The 21461-nt window shown below is 35.5% G+C and overlaps 2 protein-coding genes across 3 annotated transcripts; both read right to left on the reverse strand.

The window, feature by feature from the left end:
- Positions 1–614: 614 nt before the first annotated feature.
- Positions 615–15254, reverse strand: LOC141846764 (methylcrotonoyl-CoA carboxylase subunit alpha, mitochondrial). Of its 2 annotated transcripts, XM_074734808.1 has the most exons (17): positions 14887–15254; positions 14593–14714; positions 14342–14489; positions 13663–13800; positions 12496–12591; positions 12361–12420; positions 8138–8230; positions 7853–7964; positions 7227–7331; positions 7018–7154; positions 3743–3965; positions 3495–3661; positions 1620–1736; positions 1209–1448; positions 1016–1111; positions 834–881; positions 615–799 (listed from the first exon to the last, which is right to left on the reverse strand). In XM_074734808.1, exons 1-16 carry the CDS (start codon positions 15241–15243, stop codon positions 867–869), a joined length of 2226 nt encoding a protein of 741 aa, XP_074590909.1. In that variant the 5' UTR covers positions 15244–15254; the 3' UTR covers positions 615–799; positions 834–866. The 2 variants fall into 2 exon arrangements, with proteins under 2 accessions (XP_074590909.1, XP_074590907.1); XM_074734806.1 differs by having other exon boundaries at positions 615–881.
- Positions 15255–18550: 3296 nt separating this feature from the next.
- On the reverse strand, positions 18551–19848 carry LOC141846358 (leucine-rich repeat extensin-like protein 6). Its single transcript, XM_074734379.1, has one exon. It carries the CDS (start codon positions 19846–19848, stop codon positions 18706–18708), a length of 1143 nt encoding a protein of 380 aa, XP_074590480.1. The 3' UTR covers positions 18551–18705.
- Positions 19849–21461: the final 1613 nt, after the last annotated feature.

Raw genomic sequence — 21461 nt, forward strand, 5'->3', positions numbered from 1 at the left:
TTCAAACTAGTATAGCATGATTTGTTTGACCTAAAAAAAAAAGCTTCTTTCCTCTTAAAGATCCATTAATGCTTCCATGTGCCAATGTCACTTTGAATTTTGTGTGCTAATTGGGAAATTGAATATATAATTAAAAAAATCAAAGTTCAAATAAATTATATTCTGAATTTACTCACTAAAAAAATCACTTATAGTGAAGAGGTAAATCGAGAAGCTGTAATTAACCACGACAGAAAAGGATAATGCTCGACTTCGTCGAGATCTCAACTATGCCCCGGGGTAGAAAAAAACTATCTTGGATAAATTTTTTATAGTGACCGATTCCACCGCCAAAATGATCTCATAGTTAGAAAACCCTCTAAGGGATTTTTTGAGAATACAGTACCATTATGTTGATAAGAGTCTACTGTCAAAATAATACGTCAATCAACAAATACATGTTGCTAAGAAGACTCAAATCCGAAACCTCAAACAACACATATCTTCATACTTACCACTTGGGATAAGACACTTCAACACTTACCTCCTTAACACTTGGATTAAAGCAACATTAGTCATTAGATGTACAATGCACAGAAAAACAACTGACAATTTTCTCTTATTAAATCGTCAATGTTCTACAATCTCTACAAGTTAAGTTTGGCCAACAAAGGGATTTATTTATCAGTGGCAGGATGATACAGATGAAGTATTCTGCTTAAAACTGAGAAAGTAGAATTTACATGAATCACTGTGCAAGGTTTGTCATGATACACACTCTCAGATTTTCTCCTCGAACTCAGATCTCTTTATTGATCAAAGGATTGCTCATGTAGTTCAGGCTTGTAGCTCACAATGCATTTGAGGTAACAAGAATTTTCTTGTTATCAACCTTGTTTATCCTGGAATATCAGAAATAAACATGGTAAGCAAACCAGGAATACAAATATTCAATGCACTGTTAAGTCTCTTTCAGTTTTGTTAGTCTAAAGGAAAGCAAATTGGTAGTTATCTATGAAACCTCCAGGGCTTTTACCTTTATGTTAAACAGCACAGTGGTGTCGAAGACTTGTTGGCCGGCAGAAACTTGAAGATCATTTAAGTAGCCGGCACGGGGAGATTTGACGACGTGCTGAAAAGCATTCACCGCCACCGAAGAATAAGGTAATATGATTCAAAAGTGAAACAGATTGAACATATGAATAAATGAAACTGTAAATTGTTTTCACCTCCATTTTCATTGCTTCTAGAACCAAAATAGGCTGGCCTTCCTCGACGAAGGCGCCATTTTGAAGCAGCACTTTAACCACCAAACCAGCCATAGGCGCCAAAACACTTCCTTTGGGATGAGAGGTCTGGAAATCCGTTTTGTGCTCTAATTCATTATCGCTTGATTGATGAAGCTTCGCAGATTGCCTGAAATGATGGTGATGCTTGCCGTGCCAAACTTCAAAGTGCTTGTTTCTTTCCTGATATCAGCAAAGTGATAAAAACAACTCAAGCCATGTACTCGACTGCATGCATTTGAGTAAGATAGAAAGAAAATGTGTGTCTATGATCTTTCAACCAAACCAGGCATTGTGAAGAATTTTGCACTAATGTCCTTCCGAGCAAGTGAAGATACTTGTCTAACAATTTACCTTTAAATATATCGCCAAAGCTACATCGGTCTGCAGTCCATTAACATCTACTCTGTAATCTCTATTTCCTACATGCATAACCTTCACTTCCAAACCAGGAGAATCACCGCCTTCAGTCTACAATGTGGCAAGGAAACATAAAAAACAAGATATCAAATTTGTTTGGATCCAAACACTCGAGCATACATGCACAGATCCTTCAGGGGCAGTGTTGAATCTTCAATAAAGGTAGGAGAGAAATAGAAGGAGAATCATTCAGCAATACCCAACAATAGTCATTTTTATGCAAACCAAAATGTAGAAGGAATTTAAATACAAGTTATATGTCAAATGCAATTGCACGAAGGAACCATACTAGGCATAAGCATCACAGTTACTAGAAGGTGATTAGAGCATACATATATGGCATGGCTTTTCTTTGATTGTCATTCCCTCTGAACTTAAAGAATTGAAGGATTAAAAGGCTGGTTAAGGGATTCTGCATAAAATGTATTTCCACATGGTAGTTTTTTCTTTCCGATGAACATGAACTAAGATGGATTATCTATGAAACCTAGAAATAAATATTAGGAAATACGTGAGTATGATTACTGTACTAAATTTTATTTTCTATATTCTGTAAATTTTATTTAAAATTCATAATTACAATTGACTAAAAAGTAATTATGGTGATCTAAAAAGATAATTTGACAGCCAACAGATTGAATAATTTCTTCATGATCAAAAATGTTAAAAATTCAAAAGAGAAAAGTTTGAAATCCGTTATTGAAGTTAGGGTTAATTACCAATTTTATCACCACATATCTATCACATATGTTCATTTTTATCAAATATATAACATCCTTTTTTCTTGTAACAAATCTATCCCATTCCCAACTTAACAAATCAAATGACACTTTTTTAGATGAATATTACATCATGGCATATATATATTCAAATATTAAACATATTTTTTTATTTTAAAAAACAAGTCAAAATGTAAACAATTTTGAACAACCTTAATTGACAAATTTATTAACATATGACATATTTGATCATTAAAAAATCTAATGAGATGTCAAAATGATACATGAAGTCATGCAAAAACAATTCTATCAAGAATTAATAGAAAAATTGGTCATAAATTTTGTCTTCTATTATAGATTTGGTATAGATTGAAAGTACGTGAGATATTTGATAGAAACTGATTATGAGATAGATTTGTAAAAACCTTAAAATGTTCATGATAGATTTAGTAATTAACCCTTCAAGTTATAACTCATACTTAGTCTTTTTTCTACTTAAATCATTTAGTTTGTATCATAATTACACAACACTTAGCCCAGATGGCAAATCTGAATACTTGCATTTAGCCTTGATAAGTAGTGCAAAACTGTCAATAACTTCAAGAAATTAAAATCTCTGAAAACAAATTGTCTATCATTTATCTTTTTGGAGTGCCTTACTAAACCATGAGGCAAACAGTCTCCATATAGCTAACAAATACATATCCAGTCAGTAATGCTAGTGACAACTGTTAATTATCTTTACCAAAATAAATGTTCTTACAGTTAGGCTTTGTTTAAGCTGCATTTGTTCAGGACAATTTTCTTAAAAAATTTAATATTCTTCTCAAAGAATCAAAATTGTTTTGCAACATGGGTTTGATAGAAATTTTAAGAAAATGAGTACACTATCAAAATAAAAAATAAGTGATTTTTTTTCTCATTAAAGGAACAGATTAATATCCTTTGTGTCAACAAATAGTTTTCATCGATAGAAAAATTGAAGAGGTCATAACAAATTTATTCTTTTATTTTTATATTCCTTTTCAGATTTCCTTTTTCTCTAAAAAAGAAATTTTTACCAAAATTTTCACAAAGCATACTGTCTGACCTCAACCAAGTAACTCCCATCAGGCTGGTAGGTAATCACAAGCTTCAGAATCTCTTCAAAGCTGCCAATTAGTTCTTTATCCCACTCTAGTTCTATCAGGCGTTTTGCATTATGATGCATTCTGAAAGGTGTGTGACTATACCACAGTGAAAGTAACGGATTGTCACCTGTCAATGATGCTAACTGATTAGACATGATAAATAATGAGGATTCAGGTTAGCATATTTATAATGTAAATGTCAGCATACTTGGAATAGTCTCTCTAGATGTGATTTTCTCCACTTCACATATGCAGGCAGCAACAACTGTTGCGCTATGCATAGCAACAACATACATTTCCTTTGGTAATTCATCAGGAAAAAGGTCACTTTTAAAATGCTCAATATAGTGTGTTTCAACTAGACCCTTCTCAAAGGCCCAATGATCTGAAAGTGTGTTGAGGAATGCGATATTGGTAGGCAACCCAGCAACCTGCAACAGGCTCGCTCACAATTAGAATACAATTATACCAGAGGGCATAAATAACTGAGCATATTATTATTATTGATTTCTTTTTCCTATTTGATTTATTGTAAATAAAACATACCAAGAAAGAGATATGAGTTTTAGAATTTTAAGGGTTCAAATGACCATTGCATAATAAAACAAGAAACACAGTAATAAATATTGTTATACCAAAAATTGTTTATTGCTGAAAACAGCCATGCTAATTTGCTCCAACATGCAAGACCTTGAGGGATATTTTCTAACTTCTACAAATTCTTTTTCTGTGAGGTTTAGATGAGAAATTAATATTCTAATGTCTCAAGAAATTCAATGATCACAAAAACAATTTAACTAAAAAAATTTGGTTTGTACCTCCCAGTAATGGCATTATTTACTAGTCTATATTGATATATAGACCGAAAGTAATATTTGTGCCGGGATGTAACTGTATAGTCTTGATATTATGCTCTATCACATAAATTTTTTATTTAATTTTAATCATTTTTTATTGTTTTGATATCGGTAAGATACGATACAGTACCAATCAAACTCAAACTCAAACCCAAATTCTGAATGTGGTTTCATTTTCCTGTGAACTACCAAATGTGTAAAACTGGAAGATATCATGAAGTTTTTAAACAGATCGTTGCAGGTGCATATGTGCCCGCTTAGACACATTTTAAAGGGACCTACATAGCGACAATATAAAAAAGCTTGTAACTTTATGATAGACTCACTTATAAAAAAGGCACCCATATGGCATATGCAGCCTATGCACAATCTAAAAATGCTTTATTTGGTTCATTGGATAAATTTAGACTCGAAAGCCTAAGCTATCTTACTTGGTAGCTTGTAACTTGTACCTGTTAGCTTAAATATTTATTTTGCAAGTGATAAACACTTTAGGTATTAATCATATAAGCACCACTTTATATATATATATATATATATATATATATATATATATATATATACAATTTTAATCGTTAATTAATATTGATCATCATATTTTAATGTGCTATGCATTATGTGATGACATATAATATTATTATATGAAGATATGTATTGGATGTGTCAAAAATTATTAATATATTTATGGAATTTTATCAATATAAGTTTTTTAATATTTATTAATATTGATCACATAATATCCTCGTGAATTGCATGTGAACTATGCAGTCAGGCAATCATATATTACTAGTCATTTTTGATATATTTTAGAGCATGTTCTCTTTGAAGAGAAATCAAGAAGGATTGAAAAGTTATGTCTTGTCAACTGACCAACAATTTGTGTTAGCCCCAACTATATAGAGTTGGCTGCAGAATCATCATACTGACATTGAAAATTTGTAGAATTGACCACAGAATCATTATACTTGAAACATTCAAATCTTTCAAATTGATTTTAATTATGTTACATAAAGTGTATTTGGTGTTCATCTACCCATTGCATCCTTAATTCTAATTGATGATTCAAATTGTTTATATGAGTCAATTGATTGTCTTTATAAATGTCCAGATGATCTAATCATTCTCTAATTTTGTCATCAACTATTGGCTCTTATTTTTTATTTTCCTTTCTATTAATGAATGTTTCAAAAAGTGGCCTAAGCAACCACATAGGTGACCACCTAGCATATATGGCAAGGACTTGCATCGGATATTACATGCAGTCTCCTATATGAGAATGACATCAATAGACAGACTATGTGATCTCCACATATGTGGTCTAAACAGTTGCATATGCGAACATTTAAATAATCAAAGATGTTGTTTACTTAAACATGTTAGGTTGAGCAAATTAAACCATTATTACCTGCCTAGCCCCTTCTCAGATAATAAGGCCTTTATGATGTCTTTTTTCTCTTCCCTATAGAATTTGTTCCTATGATTGCCAAACAATTTTTACTATGGTAATTCGTTTTGGAAGTGAAATGTTTATCTTTATCAATATACAGCATTTTTATGTTATTTTAATATGAACAGCATAGGTATACAAACACGCTCAAATACTGCATATGGATACTATGTACCAACTCCATACACTTTTTAAAACCTATGAATAACCCCACACATCCTTAGCATTTAATCTTTGTTACACCTTTTTAATCACATCCTTAGCATTTAATCTTTGTTACACCTTTTTAATCACATCCTTAGCATTTAATCTTTGTTACACCTTTTTAATATTGTCTATAATTGTTCAACACTCTAATCTATAAAATATAATTGGCCATACTATAATCTAATCAAATAATACTTTTAGCTTAAGGGCCTATTGTGATCACATAAAAGCCAAGAAGATCCTCTTCATCTGAACCTCTCTCTTTATCCTAGAAATGATATCCTCGTTTATATCTCTATATCTCAGTTTAGTAAATGGTGAAGAGCCTCTTAATGTTGAAAGTTCAAAATTGCATTCATAGATTTAGTATTATTTCTACCTAGTGTAAATTGTTAGTTTCTAAAATTTCTCTCCATTTCATTGCAAATAATCTATACCAAAGAAGATATATCTTGAATATAACTAGTAGTTCATCTTATACTAATAATAAAAAAATAGAGGCTTAGAGCTAATCCTTAGTGTAAACCAACAACCAAGGTAAATCACTCGTTACAACCTAACAGTTTTAGCAGTGGCAAGTAAATTTTATAGTCTTTTATCCATGTTTTACCATATTGATGTAACTATTAGATATTTTTCTCTTAAATTTGCAAGAAATCATATGCAAATCCTCATTTAGTAAACAAAGAAAATAAATAACTAGTCCTCATTTCCAAGTAAACAACCAAACAAGGTCTAAATAATTCATTAGGTTAACATGAGTCAGACAGTTGATATAAGCATAATTAATTGATTCTGACACTATTTGCCAAACTTGCATTTTACTGCTTAATGAAATGAACAGACATTTACATGAGAACATACGGCGAAGATATCAGGATGGAAAATGCAATAAGAAATAATTACAGCAACACCATGAAGATCATTTAATGTTAAATGACAAATATACAAATTTTAGTATGTTAAATGCACCTGGAAATTGTGCAAGCAGTTCTTCAGTTTGCCTAAGGCAGCATATCGGTTTTCTCCCCATACTACAAGTTTAGCAATCATAGGATCATAGTGCATGCTAACAGTATCCCCTTCCTCCACTCCAGTTTCAACACGCACTGTATCAATCAAACGATTAATACAAAAATGTAAAACAGAGATTTTTCTGATAATCATTCCATGTGTGATACCAGTAGATGAAACTGGAACTGGCCGATAGTGATGTAGTGTTCCAGTTGCAGGCAGAAATCCTTTTGGAACATTTTCAGCATAAATTCGAGCTTCAAAAGAATGGCCTAGAGTACAAAAACAAAAATAATTTTAAAAAAATGATCTTATGCATTTTCCTATTCCAAGAAAGACAGTGTTATGCATCATTGCAATAAAGTTTTTTTTTTTTGAAAAATAAAATAAAATAGAATATGGACAGTATCTGCATAATCTAGTGGATAAAATTCAGGAAAATCTGCCTAAAAATGACAGCATCTGCATGAACGAGATTTGTATAATTTTGAGAAACTAGAGGAGTTAGACAAACTAAAATTTTGAAATGCATTCTAGTACTTCCAAGTATGTTATGTTAGTAGTCAACTTTTTATAAGTGAAGGAATTTGCTACAGGTGTAAATTAAATGTGTATAAAATTTCCATGCTAGAAGCAAAATTTCAACAAAATTTTCACCTCAGCTCAAAAGGAAAAAAAATTATATGGAAATCAAGGCAAGAGAATAATAGCAAACTGAAACATGTTTGATGGAATATGCGAATGAACAGTTAACACAGTCTATGATGCTAGGTTATCATGTTAAATGATTTACCATTCAGTGGCACTTGCTCTTGATTCAATGGTAAATGTCCCCCATTTGCAACATGAATCTGCCACTCCACAAGATCTTGACCAACAATCAACTCAGTGACAGGATGCTCAACCTTTACCAAAAAAAATAAATATATATATATATAGATATATATATAAGGCATTTGTTTTAGAAGTAAATTATGAGAAAGCATGGAAGACCAAAATCTGCTTCTTCCTTTTATATCCATTATTTGCTTGCAGATGTAGCAGTAATGTAAGTGAATCTCAAATACATTCAACATACCTGAAGACGAGTATTCATCTCCATGAAGTAGAACTCCCCTGAGATGGTGTCCATTATAAATTCTACAGTTCCAGCACTGTAATAACCAACTGCCTTCGTAGGTAATCAATGCAACAGGGATAACAAAGTTAGAGCACAATAAACCATAGAAGCATAAAGAAGATAATGGAAGAAAAAACATTAAAGTTAGTTACCCTAGATAGTCATCTCTCCTTGTATTTATACCCATTAACATAACTTTAAAGTGGCAATCAATTTATATAAGTTTCCATTTCGAGAAACATTGAGTTAGAGCTATGTGCAGGGAAGCTCGATTCCACAGTACAAGTTCATTGGCTCTAAGGTAGAATAAGGACACAATAGGTTGATATGGAACACCTATCTGTGAAATAACCTACCCAATCAACATCATTCAATCAGTCTATCAATAAACTATGCATGACTTTGTTTTATAATAAAAGCATCCATGCCATCAATATTTTAATTCCACCTGCAGTTTTAAAAATAAAAAGAAAAGAAAACCTCACCAAATCTCCCTATGCTTCACACCATGTCTATGCCAGTTGCTGAAGTCTTGTTTAATGGTACTAGACATATCATCGAGCACAACTCAGCTAGATTTCCCTCTCTTGACTGTTTGGGCTAAAACCACATGAATCCTTTTTTAAGATTATGCTTTGTTTAACTCAATCATTAGTCAAACTGATGTCAATTGAAGTTTTGTTTATTGTTTCTCGTAAACTTCCTGTTCAGGCTAGAATTAGGCATTAAACCATTAATAATAATAATCACTTAGGGGGAAGCCATTGATTGTAAAATGATATAAATGGACCCCCTGCATCGATGTCTTATTCTCAAGCTCCTATCATCATGGTTGTCTCCTTGGTTTCCTGGGAGCAAGTTCCAGAATTATGCTTGCTTCTGAAATGGCAACCATCAGGCCACTCCTAATCGCATTGGGGCCAATTCTTCATGAAACACAATGTTCCAAATCTCTTGGTCTCTCCCACAGGTCCTGCTTCCTCCCACTTGCACTTGCGACAAGCCAAAGGCCACACCTCCATCCAAAATGTAGTTCACCCATGTACAAGCAGAAAATCCTTACACTTTTCCTCTATCGTTTTGCCGCTTGGTTCCTCGTGGAGTTGCCAACAGGTAAAGTCATGCTCTCCGTTTAAATTTTCCATCTCTGATTGGATCCTCTACGATTCTCCTCCTATGTGCACATCCTCTGCAATTGACACAGTAAAGACATCATCAAAGTCATTTGCACATGGTGCCTCCTCAAAGGTGTCCTCTAGCACACCTTTTTGCTAGAAATGTATTACTCTCCGTCTTGCATGATAGCCCTTTCCTCGCAACCAGTCCAATGAGAGTTCTACATATCCAAGCATGTGCCTGTATCAAGTGTTACTTACCAGTGCATCTCCTCACCCTTTAGCCTAAACTTTCTAACACAATCTCAATCTATTTCCTCTTTGATAGTTTCCTTCTTTGCCACTTTCAGATCTTCTATCCTAGCTATCTCATCTTCCCAATGTTGCTTCTATGGCAACAGGCTTTGTCTCCTTCCTCACTGTTCTTTCTTGCTAGCATCTTTAAATGAGCAACTTCTTACTCACGTCTTCAGCTGAACTTACTACTCATGTCGTCAGCCAAGTAGCTCTCATCATGCCTGTTGTTGAGTAGTTGTCAAGTTTCTCGTCTGCATAGATCTTACATCTTTCTCTGTTAATTGATGTGCTAATCAACGTCTTAATGTTTTAGGTTTCATTATTCTCATGTCTTAATCAGTTATCTTTTCTAGTTTATATAACAAGTTGAACATAGTGTATCTATGCTCTTGCTTGAGGAGTGTTAGACGTTCTAGGAGTTATGTATAGAAAATTTAGTCCTACATTAAATATTTTAGGTTTAAAGTTTATATTAAAGTTAATATATACCATGTAATAGTGATGCTTTCAAGAATAAGGGAATGAGCTAAATTGATGGACAAGAGGCAGTTCCTTAGTCCTTGAGGTGATTATATGTGTATATCAGGCAAGTCCCTAGTCCTTTTCTACGAGTTAGATATGCTGGTAATTTAAATTTTGAGGTAATTGTTCTACATAATGTTAATTAATCATTTTTTTACAATAAAATATTATATTAAATAAAGGAGGCAAAAGGTGATTTCGCTCATCCCAAGCGGTCTAGTATCGTCAACCCCAGAGCGAGATACAAGCAGGTAAATCAAGTACCAAGTAGGCCTCCAAGTGGGAGGGCATTCCACAGCTGCAGGCCTCCAGGTGGGAGGGCATTCCATGGCTGTCAACCTCGCAATTCGACCCGTGCCTAAGGAAACAAATCTGCCACTTGGAAACCAACTCGGCTACGCCCTAGGGGCAATATTATATTAAATAATGGACTTAGGGATGGTTGCCACTAACATCCCCACCTCATCATTCGACCATTGCATTACACAATATCACTATGTTTGAACTAGCCAAACTTCTCATAGTTACTTAAGGTGTGAGACGCCCAAAAACGCATAGGTGCAATGGGGCTTGAGGCACATGGCACAAGGTGAGGTGTATGTCTTTCTAAAGTAAGACGCTCTAGGTATAAATTTTTACAATTCAAACATATATAGAGAATTTCTACCAAAATATTTCACTAACAAAACTATAGTCCATAAAATATTAAACAATAATGTAAATGTAAAATTTACTAACAAATAAATACGTTACGCATAATTCAAATTAAAAAAAAAACTTCAAATATCTAAATCATCAAAATATTCATCATCTTCCTCAATCATATTATTATCATCACCACCAGATTTGTATAACTGAATCTTTATCAATTTTCTCAAAATTGATTTCTTCCTCCTCTCACAAAGCACACAGGCGCAAGAGGCTCGCCTGACTACGCCTTATGCCTAGGCATAGCCAGGCAAGCGCCTTTAATAACTATGGAACTCCTATTCGGGCTAAGTTGACTAAGCAAATGCAAAAATGTGTTAAGATTTTGAGAGGAGAACTAATGTAAAGAGGCATACTACCTTACGAGTTGTAAGTGAGGCATGTAGGCTTTGCATGCTAGGTAACTAATATAGGGTACCCTTATCCAACAGAGAGTTTGATGATTTTGATGGGTGTGTAAGGAGGAATTCCTTAATCTCGCATAGCTATGTCAAAGATTGTTGAGGCACCCATATGTGGAGTATCCTAGCTTAGGTGGCTAGTCATTTTGGATGAGGAGCTTTACCCTTGCATTAACTTGGGAAGTTCAATTCTTCACACTACATCCTCTACATTTATGCATGATATATCGTAGGAAGGAGGAGGTTGGGTAAATTTGTCTTACCAAACACAAGGGAAAAAATCATTTTAAAAAAATAATTTCAACAAAAAAAAAGTTAGAATGTCCCAAACATTTAGTTTAAGTCTTTAATCCATATGAAGCCTTTTTCATTTAACTCATTTTAAAAAAATAATTTCAACAAAAAAAACTAAGTTAGAATGTCCCAACCATTTAGTTTAAGTCTTAAGCCATATGAAGCCTTTTTCATTTAACTCAAAATCATTAGGAAACTAAGAATAATCAAAGTATGTTAACTCTTTCAAATACACATTCTTAAGCTTTATGTCAAATTCTCATGCACATTTCTTTTCTTGATTGGCTTCAAGTTATCTACTAGAGAAATTATATTAGGTCACACTTTGGCATGCCAGCTTAAATTGTTTTTCCACAAATATTTATGAGAATAACATACTATTCTCAAATGTAGCATTTATAATTATAAGCTCAACTGAAATATGTTACCATTCCCATCCGAGCATCGTCAACTTACATGATGATACTCTTATACAATAAATTGAAAAGAAGTGGGATGAACACATCAAGACAAAAAGGTAGACTTCAAGAGTTCCTATATGTCACTTATCTTCTCCATATCATGAATTAACAGGATTAAATTTAATAATATTCCATAAGACCAGAAATTTTAAAATGTCAGGAGGTGATTGAACTAATTGATAGTGAAAAAAATTAAAGTTTACACAATGAGCACAATCATAGACCAATATGGTGAATTGAAGTAAAAAAAAAAGTTAGTGTTTGATGAAATTGAGAAAGTGAATTGAGACCACAAGAAAAAGAGTGATTTGAAACAACATTTTGGTACTAGCTCATTTAGTACTTCCAAAAGTAGGTTCAAAAGAACATGTAGGACCAATTACCTTGGCAGCAGAAACTGCAGCTTTACCCAAATGGGAACGAAACTCATGTGTGACATTTGGCTGCAAAGATTTTATTCTCACAGTTGTAGTAATCACCAGACATTCTAAATAGGTTAACAATGAACGCAAGCTTACCGCTGGAGCTTCTTCAATAATCTTCTGATGTCTTCTTTGCACACTGCAATCTCTCTCATTTAGATGTATTACATTTCCATGCTTATCTCCAAATACCTCCATGATCAACAAAGCAATAATGCAATCAACCAAATGTCAAGTAACCCAAGTATGGATTTATCGCATAAAATAAGGCATGACAAATATGTTGGGATACAATAAAAGTCCCACATTGGAAATACATGGAAAAGATTATAGGTTTATAAGATGGAAAATATCTTCACTGGTATGAGGACTTTTGGATCAAATACAAAATCATAAAGGCTTAGGACCAAAGTGGACAATATCATACCATTGTAGAGATATATTAATTCCATCGGTACTAACAATTGGTATTAGAGTCATGATCTATATAGAGTCATGTGGGGACCCTCAAGAAAAAAAATGAAGGAGGTAGGGGAAGCCCAGACCATAAGGATAATGGTAGAGTAACTCTCAGTCTTCCTTTGTTTAGGGGAGGATTATTGGGATACAATCAAAGTCCCACATTGAAAATACATAGAAGATATCTCCATTGGTATGAGGCCTCTTAGATAAAGCCCAAATACAAAACCATGAGGGTTTAAGCCCAAAATAGACAATATCATACTATTATGGAGATATGTTGATTTCATTGATACTAACAAAATATGTCAAGAGTCATCATTCAGAACTCAGTCAAGTATATTTTTAAATGAATTGTGCTTTTGTTTCAGAATTTGCAAATAGGTTTTTATGACAGATGCATGTTTTCTTCTGATGGTTAAGAGGTTTTAGTAACTGCAACAGAACTTCCTCAGAAATATACTTGATGATATATGAACACGCATCACTGATTTCACTCATCACTTTAGCAACTATAAACAAATACATGGACCTTAAATATCAAAGTCATTTTCCAGCATGATTACAATAAAACTCCAGTTACTTCCAGTCACTTGCACGAATGAGCCCTTAACAAGATGTGATCAGAAAAACAAACTGATTGAGATAGCTTTGGCAACCATTTAAAGTTAAAAATAATAATAAATAAATAAAAATTATGGCACGGGTAAGAGTGCTTGCCCAAACTAGCCAATGCAATGAAATTTACCAAGGTAAGTTTCTTGTAAAAGCTTGAGATGAGATTTAAGAAATGTTTGATTTTACCTGGACTTCAACATGGCGGGGTTGGGTTATATATTTCTCTAGTAAGATAGTGTTTATCCCAAAGGAAGCTGCAGCTTCACGTTGTGCTCCCAGAAAAGCTTCGATAAATTCATCAGGCCCTTGAACAATTCTCATACCCTTCAAAAAAACCAATAACTAAATATAAGAAAGAAGAAATATTGAGGTTATGTATGTTTGACAAATACTTTCTAGACTTAGGACAAGTCCATGCTATGGCTTCATTGAAGAAGAAGCATTACAGGAATAGCTGAATTGGTGGTTACAATTTTGAACTTATTGCTCGCACTCGCACAAACTGAGAACAAAAAATCACCTTTTGGACAAAAGAAACATCCATGTAAATTTAAGGGATGGTTGAGTTCAGATAGAAAAGAAAAATAGGATATCATGCTTGAAACCTTCACACAGATGAGCCCTCACACTCACTTTTTGTGCATGAGTTGAAACAGATCAATATTGAAGACATGGGAAAAGCAACAATTAAGAATTAATATAAACGCTTCAATTTTTCATTCAATTTGCAAACTTTTATTGTGGATGGTCATGATATAAGTACACATCAAGAAATACATCTAACTAGTTAAAAATTATATGAGAAAGTGTAAACACAGTTTGAAGTAAGCATGCAGTGCCATCAAAATATTGCCAAAAGCCATACCTTTCCTCCACCTCCATGTGTGGGTTTTATCAAAATAGGATACCCAATCTTTTCAGCTTCTAATTTTAAGAGATTGGCATCTTGGTTGTCACCATGATAACCAGGCACTAAAGGTACACCTGCTGCACCCATGATTCTCTTTGATGCACTGATGTATCTCAAATCAACAATGAAGTTAGATTAATTATCTTAAAAATAGTCTGGCAATGAAAACAATAGAACCAATTAGGAAGAGACACCTGGACTCATACCTTTTATCGCCCATGTCTCTTATGGCGGATGCTGGAGGACCAATAAATATGAGCCCTTCAGTCTCGCAAAGCTGTGCAAAATCAGCACTTTCTGAGAGGAAACCATAACCAGGGTGGACAGCCTAAAACATTAACAATATCAGTAACAGGAAATGGTTGATCAAGCTAACACCTTAAAATGAATATCTACGAGCCCATCGCAGAAAAATTGCAACTTTGAACTTTAAGATTCCTGATCCGCTAGTTATACGGTGAAACCAAAAAAGAAACCAAAGAACCCTTTGGCAACACAACCTGAGCTCCCGTACGAAGAGCGGCCTCGATGATGGCGGACGCATTGAGGTAGCTAGCTCGGGCGGGCGGCGGCCCTATTCGGACGGCCTCGTCGGCGGACTTAACATGGAGGGAGGAACTGTCGGCGTCGCTGTAGACTGCGACCGTCCGGATTCCCAGACGCTGCGCAGTGCGCATGATCCGGCAAGCGATCTCGCCCCGGTTCGCCACAAGGATCTTCTCGATGCCCCGCTCCTGCTCTCCCGCTGCCGCCGCCGGCGAAGAAAAGATTCTACGAAGCGAGAAACTAGGGCGTCTATTCCAAATCAGAGTCCGGATCGGGAGTCTGCGACGAACGAGCGTCGCCATTATCGCCATCTTTCTTCTTCTTCTCAAATCTCTACTTCGCGTTCGCTTCCTCTCATCGACATTTTGCTGCGGCAAGATGTACAATAGTGACGGAAAGAGTATGTAGGAGATCCTGACCCTTGGTTTTACATGAACGGACGAGATCTTGGAGATCTACGGATAAGATTTTCCTGCTCCCTTCTTCGAGGAATCCAAACTCAACTCTCCGTTTTACCTTTTTTAGGACTGACTTAAAAGGTAAGGGACCCACTTTAAAGTAAATAGAAATGAGGGTATACTACTTGCCATTCCAAACTGAGTACAAAAGTATTACTCACACAAGAAGGAGAGTCGACCATCCAACCAAGAGAGATTGAAATGCTTGTCCAGACAGCGGACAGCAAAAGAGTTGCGATACCTAGCCACGTCATCGAGCACAGAGCACCTGCTCCAATCGATTATCGGTCAGCTTGATCTCCCGCGAGCTCAAATTTGATTTTTTTTTTAATAATTATTTCAATTTATTTGATTCACTTTTGATTTTTTTTTAATTTAAAAATTAATTAATCGAACCTAATAGCAATCGTGCATTAATCCACTGCTATATTAGGATCGGTTAATTTGATAATGGATCAAATTAATCGATTTTTTTATCGTTCAATTTTTCTAATAAAGTTCAATCGATTTGATTTCTTAAAATATATTTTTTTTATTTGATTTCCATTTAATCGATTTAATTATCACCATAATGAGACTTTACAGTTAGCACGTGGGACGCGCATCTGACTCAGCGCATGGGTTCGGAGACATGGACGAAGTTATCCAATCTCGGGCGTGCAAAAACAAATAGAAGAAAAGATCGAGTTTGTTTAGTGTTCTTCAAGTTCAGTAACTAAATAAATTTTTTCTATAGAACATGAATTATTAAAGCATTTTGTATGGCCTATGCTAAACTATTAAAGTTAGTTATTTATAAATTTGTTCTTAAAAAAGTGCAAAAACTCGAATAAAGAGATATACCTGAAGTAAGCTTAGTCGAACTCTTTTAACTTATCCAAAACTTTTAACCTTTTCAGACTCAATTTAGCACTTTTGTAAATTAATTTCTTAGATACTTCAATTATTAGAAAAAAATTTAAATTGTTCGTAGTTGGGAATAGAGGAAATTGCATTAGACTTTATCCAAAACTTTTCAAATCTTTAGCACTTTTGTAAGCAATTTCTTGATTTGACTTATCAAATGAAATGAAGATATTTTGTTTAAAAATTATATAAATTCTAAAACTAGATGATTTTTTTAATTATTAATTTTTTTTTAATTCATCTATTAAATAAATTTAGAGTACAATTTATATGTATTTCCTGTAAAATATTTATTCTATTTAGAATTCACATCTTTATTTTTTTTATTTATTTTTTTGATAAACTAAGTATTTGGATTTCGATCGATTAATCTCGAAAATAGATGATCTTTTTTGATTCACCTATTAATTAAATCATGAACATAATTGGTAAGATTTCAGAGGTCGATATCTAGACTATTTTTATTTTTTATTAAAATTTAAATTTAAATTTTCTTATTTATTTATTTTTAAATATTATGTCACTACATCGCTGGTCCTCAATTAGCCCAAATTGAGTAGAAGTAGTAGTGGGCTTCCAATTAGGAAGCCCAAATCAGTGCCTAACAAAGTGAGAAACTCCTATGATTTTGATCATTAAATCACAATTAAATTTTGATGATTAAATCAAAATTGAAATTAAATTTACTTCCTTTAATCTAAACATATACTTTAAAATCCTAAATACTATATCCTAACTTCTAAATTATTTAAAAAAATTTAACATTAGGTGTGTAAATGTGTAACATGTTATTCATATATATAATAGATATCTAACTTATACTCACTAATCTTTGATCGATGAGCCGATCTCATATTTTGCTCATCAAATTAATCTAGAAAATGAGATGACTCATCATTAATTGTCCAAAAATTTTGATATGGTGTTCTAATGTCACTATTTATTCAAACTTCCCATCCCTATACTACATAGATTTTCAACACTAATTGTTTAAAAAAATTATCATGTCTTTTACCATCCTACCATACCTTGGGGCAAATCGCAATTGAATTTTGACCATTAAATCGCAATTGAATTTTGACCATTAAATCACAGTTGAATTTTTATCATTAAACTAGAATTAAAGATCATTAAATCACATTGAAGATCATTGAATCAGAATTAAGAAAGGTGCAGGACACTGGCTCCCGACAACAGTCCCAAATACTCATGATGTCGTTTGGCCCGGGGTCATTTTAAATAGCAAGAGTGACCTTTAACCTTTTCCATATTTACAATTTTCTCCTCGCCCCATTTTAAGAGTCAGCCTTAAAATTTAGAATTCTCCAATTTTAACTCGAGTCACATCTAGAAGACAATTATATATAGATTAACTATAATATCACCTTAAACAAAGTATTAATATTCTAAATGAGTAAGTTAACACATCCAAATCCAAAGAGACCATATACGACTAACAACTACAAGGCATCAATCAATTAAACCCAAAGCATTTTTATTATCACGATCATTGTTATCAAGTGTTCCTCAGTTGCCCCGGGGCATACCAGAGTTGCAGAAGAGGGCAAGGGTTTGAATTCTGACGAAGTCAGGCAATACCCTCCTGCGTCGTGATCAACTACAGTTTCTCGATTTACCTCCTCACAGATGATCGTGAGACCGATCGTGTGGGACCGCTAAGGTGACAAATTTCACTTTTTTACAGAAGAGTGTTCCTCAATTGTTCTTCTTCCGGCAAAGAACTAATGAATGTTCCTCAAAGTGGCTATTTCCCGCCACTGTAAGATGATAAGGATAGATCGCGATTGTCTAACCACATTAAGTGAACCTCCACGCTCTTTATCAGAGGATAAAACTAATCTCTCTCTCTCACTCAATAATTTCATGGACGATCTTCGAAATTAATTAAATAATAAAAATTGAATAACTGAATTATTAAATACTAATAATAATAATTTCTTGGTTGGCATTTGCCGCGAAGCCGCGCAGGAGGTTGACCTTTCAGTGCGTTGACCCGTCGCACAGCGCCATGCGGAAGAAAGCAGCATCCAACGGATCACGAACCCGCAGATATCTACGAATATATCAGACAGACATTACGCCTCTTTGGTGCTCAACAGCCTGGCATCCTGCGGAAGTTGACCGAGGAAGAGATTTTGTTCGTTCGTTTTAGGTGAAGAATTGTGCCTTTGTTTGACCTTTGATCGCGCATTGCAGCGAAGAGGAAGAAGACTGACTGAATGGGTTCATGATTCACAAAGCATTTATTTTTATATATATCCAGCAATCTAATTAAAGTTCACAAATCATTATATTTGACCCTTTTTTTTGAAGTTCCGATTTGACAGAGAAAATTAAAGTGTAAACTGTAAACGAATCCGGCGATCGTCGACAGGAACGATCTCATTTTCAGTAGGGATGAACAGGGGGCGGCGGCGGGGGCGGGGGCGGCGGAGGGGGCGGTGGGTGGGCTATGCACCCGTTGGCGTCGCAGAATTTGGGCTTGGAGAGGAAGGCGGCGCACTGCTCGGGCGGGCGCTGCAGCGGGCGGAAGGGGAAACAGTTCAAGCGGTCGTCGTGGCGGCGGATCCTGAGGCAACTCTCCGGCTCCTCGCAGAAGAAGTTGTAGGAGTAGGTGAAGTTCCTGAGCCGCGGTAGGTCGCAGATGCCGCAGGGGATCTCGCCGGAGAGCTTGTTGTGGGCCACGTCGAGCTGCTCCAGCTTCTTCATGTTGCCAATGGAGGCCGGCAGGTGGCCGACGAGGTGGTTGTAGCTGAGGTCGAGCACGCGGAGCTTGGTGAGCTGGCCGATCTCCGGCGGGATGCAGGCCCTGAGGCCGCTGTTCATGATGATGAGCTCGCGCAGAGTGTCGCGCATGTTGGCGATGGCCTTGGGGAAGCATCCGTTGATCTGGTTGTCGGCGAAGACCAGCACCGACACCGGCGAGTTCCCGATGTTGTCCGGGATGGAGAAGGTGAAGTCATTGTTGTTGATAAACAGAGCATCCAGCCGGAGATCGAAGAGGCAGGAAGGCACTTCGCCGCAGAAACGGTTGTAGCGGATGTCGAGGAACTTCAACGAGGGCAGCTCGAGCACGACGGAGGGGAACCCGCCCTCGAACTGGTTGTTGCTGATGTCGAGCTCGTACAGGAGTCTCAACCCCTTGAACGACCCCGGCAAAGTGCCGCAGAAGCCGTTGGAGTTGAGGTGGAAGACAGCGAGGTCGCTGAGGAGGCCGAGCTCCTCGGGGAGGGTGCCCTGCAGCGCATAGTGGTTGAGGTCGATTCCGGCGACGGTGATCTGGCAGGGATCGTCGGGCGCCGGCGCGCAGTAGACCCCGGTGTAGTTGCACACGTGGGGGCCGCACCAGTTTCCGGTGACGTTCTTGGGGTCAGCGGTGATGGCGCTCTTCCAGGCCTGGAGGGCCACGTAGGCCCTCTCCAGCCGCGGATTCGACGGCGGGTAGTACTGCGCGGAGCAGAGCACAGGAAGAAGACAGAGCAAGAACAAGCTCAAGCTTCCTCTGCGGAGGAAGAGGAAGAAGGAAACCATGTTTAATTCCCAATGCAAAATGAAGTAAAGACATGAACATATATATATATAAGGTGATCATTAATTAACAATGATGATGATGTTCAGTTAATTTTCTTCAGAAGGTTTTGGTAGAATATTGGTTGGTATTTTGGTCAGAAAATCAAAGATTGACTGGTTCTTAGTTTTTCTATACCAATTTATTATATCTATATATATATATTTTAATGCAGGGCAATCCAAAAAGTGGGAGAAGAAACAAGAAATTTTCTTCTCGTTTGTTTTATGGTATCAGCTCTCAGTTAACAGAAAGCTGCAAGAAAGGAACACGTATAATAATATATATAATTGTTTTTGTGTAGGTGAGTGCCTTATTGTTGTAATTGTTGTAGTGAACAAGAAAGAACAGAACAGAAACTGTGTTTGTTGGTGAATGTTTTCTTCATTCATGGCCCTCACTGGATCGAGGTTGATAACCCATACAAATACAGCTACTTGCCTGAAAACAACTGTGCATGAATAATTAATTACATGATTTTTTTAATTTTTTTTTTAGACGACGATCCTCCTCTGGTCTACATATTATAGCTGTGAATTTGTTTGTATGTGCTGTGAATGCTTTGTTTGAATGGCAAGCTTTATATGTATGTAAAAACAAATATAAAATATATAAACAATTAAGTCTGATGGTAATTAAGCAAATTGAAATTTATATAATAATAATATTATTATTAAAGAATTATTTTTCTTTTAGTCTCATATTCAATATCTCATCATCCATATATATATATAATTTAGATTACGTTAGTAAGCGCGTTTCCAGCAAGTTTACACATCATTTAGACCAAGTTTTCTTCCTCGTGTTAATTAAGCTTTGTTCCTCACTTGGCGCGGCATGACTTGTCGATCGAGTTAGTCTCGGCTTAACGCGTGCGGTAGGCTAGGTGGTTGTTGTGGGTATGATCATAGTGTTCATGTCAACCGCTATATAGTCCCTCCGACTCTAGGATTGTAACATACGATCCTCTTAACACGTAACATGACCAACACCAACCTTGACCTCTTTAACGTGTCAAACATCTAAGTTTAAAACTATTTATAACAAAATATTATGCATTATTATTCTCATATTATAACAAATTATTTATAGTTATCACATTTCACCTAGACATATAGTTTCACATATTTATTTATTTCATCAGCAATGGAATATTTATATATGGACGTAAGAAACTCTACTTGTCTACTTCACAAGAAAATTATGATCGGGTGGGTGACCCAATAGATTGATCGGGTCAATCGAACTCGAATAAAATTATATTTAATTCATCTCATTGTTTACTTAGCAAGATGCTTGATGTCATCTAACTCTAAACCAAGTCGCCAATACAATTCATTTTCGTCTTAACTAAAATTTCAACCATTTTAATAAACATATTTTCTTAATCCGGTGCAAATTCAGTGGCTAGAAAGAGTTAATTACACATAATTAAGCGAATCGGTGACGTCGGCGATTGAGACGCTTCACTAAGAAAACCCACTACGGGGTGAAATTACCAGCGTGCCCCTCGACGTTGACCGTTTGATACCGTCGTTGACGGATCGCTGTCACGGACATCTCGGTCGGTCCGGGC

This window comes from Curcuma longa, chromosome 15, assembly GCF_044706935.1.
Source record: "Curcuma longa cultivar G26 ecotype Majalengka, Jawa Barat chromosome 15, ITB_CL_G26_1.1, whole genome shotgun sequence".
Classification (NCBI taxonomy): domain Eukaryota; kingdom Viridiplantae; phylum Streptophyta; class Magnoliopsida; order Zingiberales; family Zingiberaceae; genus Curcuma; species Curcuma longa.

Coding starts and splice junctions, on each gene's coding strand:
- LOC141846358 (XM_074734379.1), bottom strand. CDS start 19,848: ATGGTTTCCTTCTTCCTCTTCCTCCGCAGAGGAAGCTTGAGCTTGTTC.
- LOC141846764 (XM_074734808.1), bottom strand. CDS start 15,243: ATGGCGATAATGGCGACGCTCGTTCGTCGCAGACTCCCGATCCGGACT. Junction 7,332..7,852: donor AGAGCAAGTGCCACTGAATG/GTAAATCATTTA, acceptor TTTGTACTCTAG/GCCATTCTTTTGAAGCTCGA. Junction 1,449..1,619: donor CTTTGGCGATATATTTAAAG/GTAAATTGTTAG, acceptor TGCTGATATCAG/GAAAGAAACAAGCACTTTGA.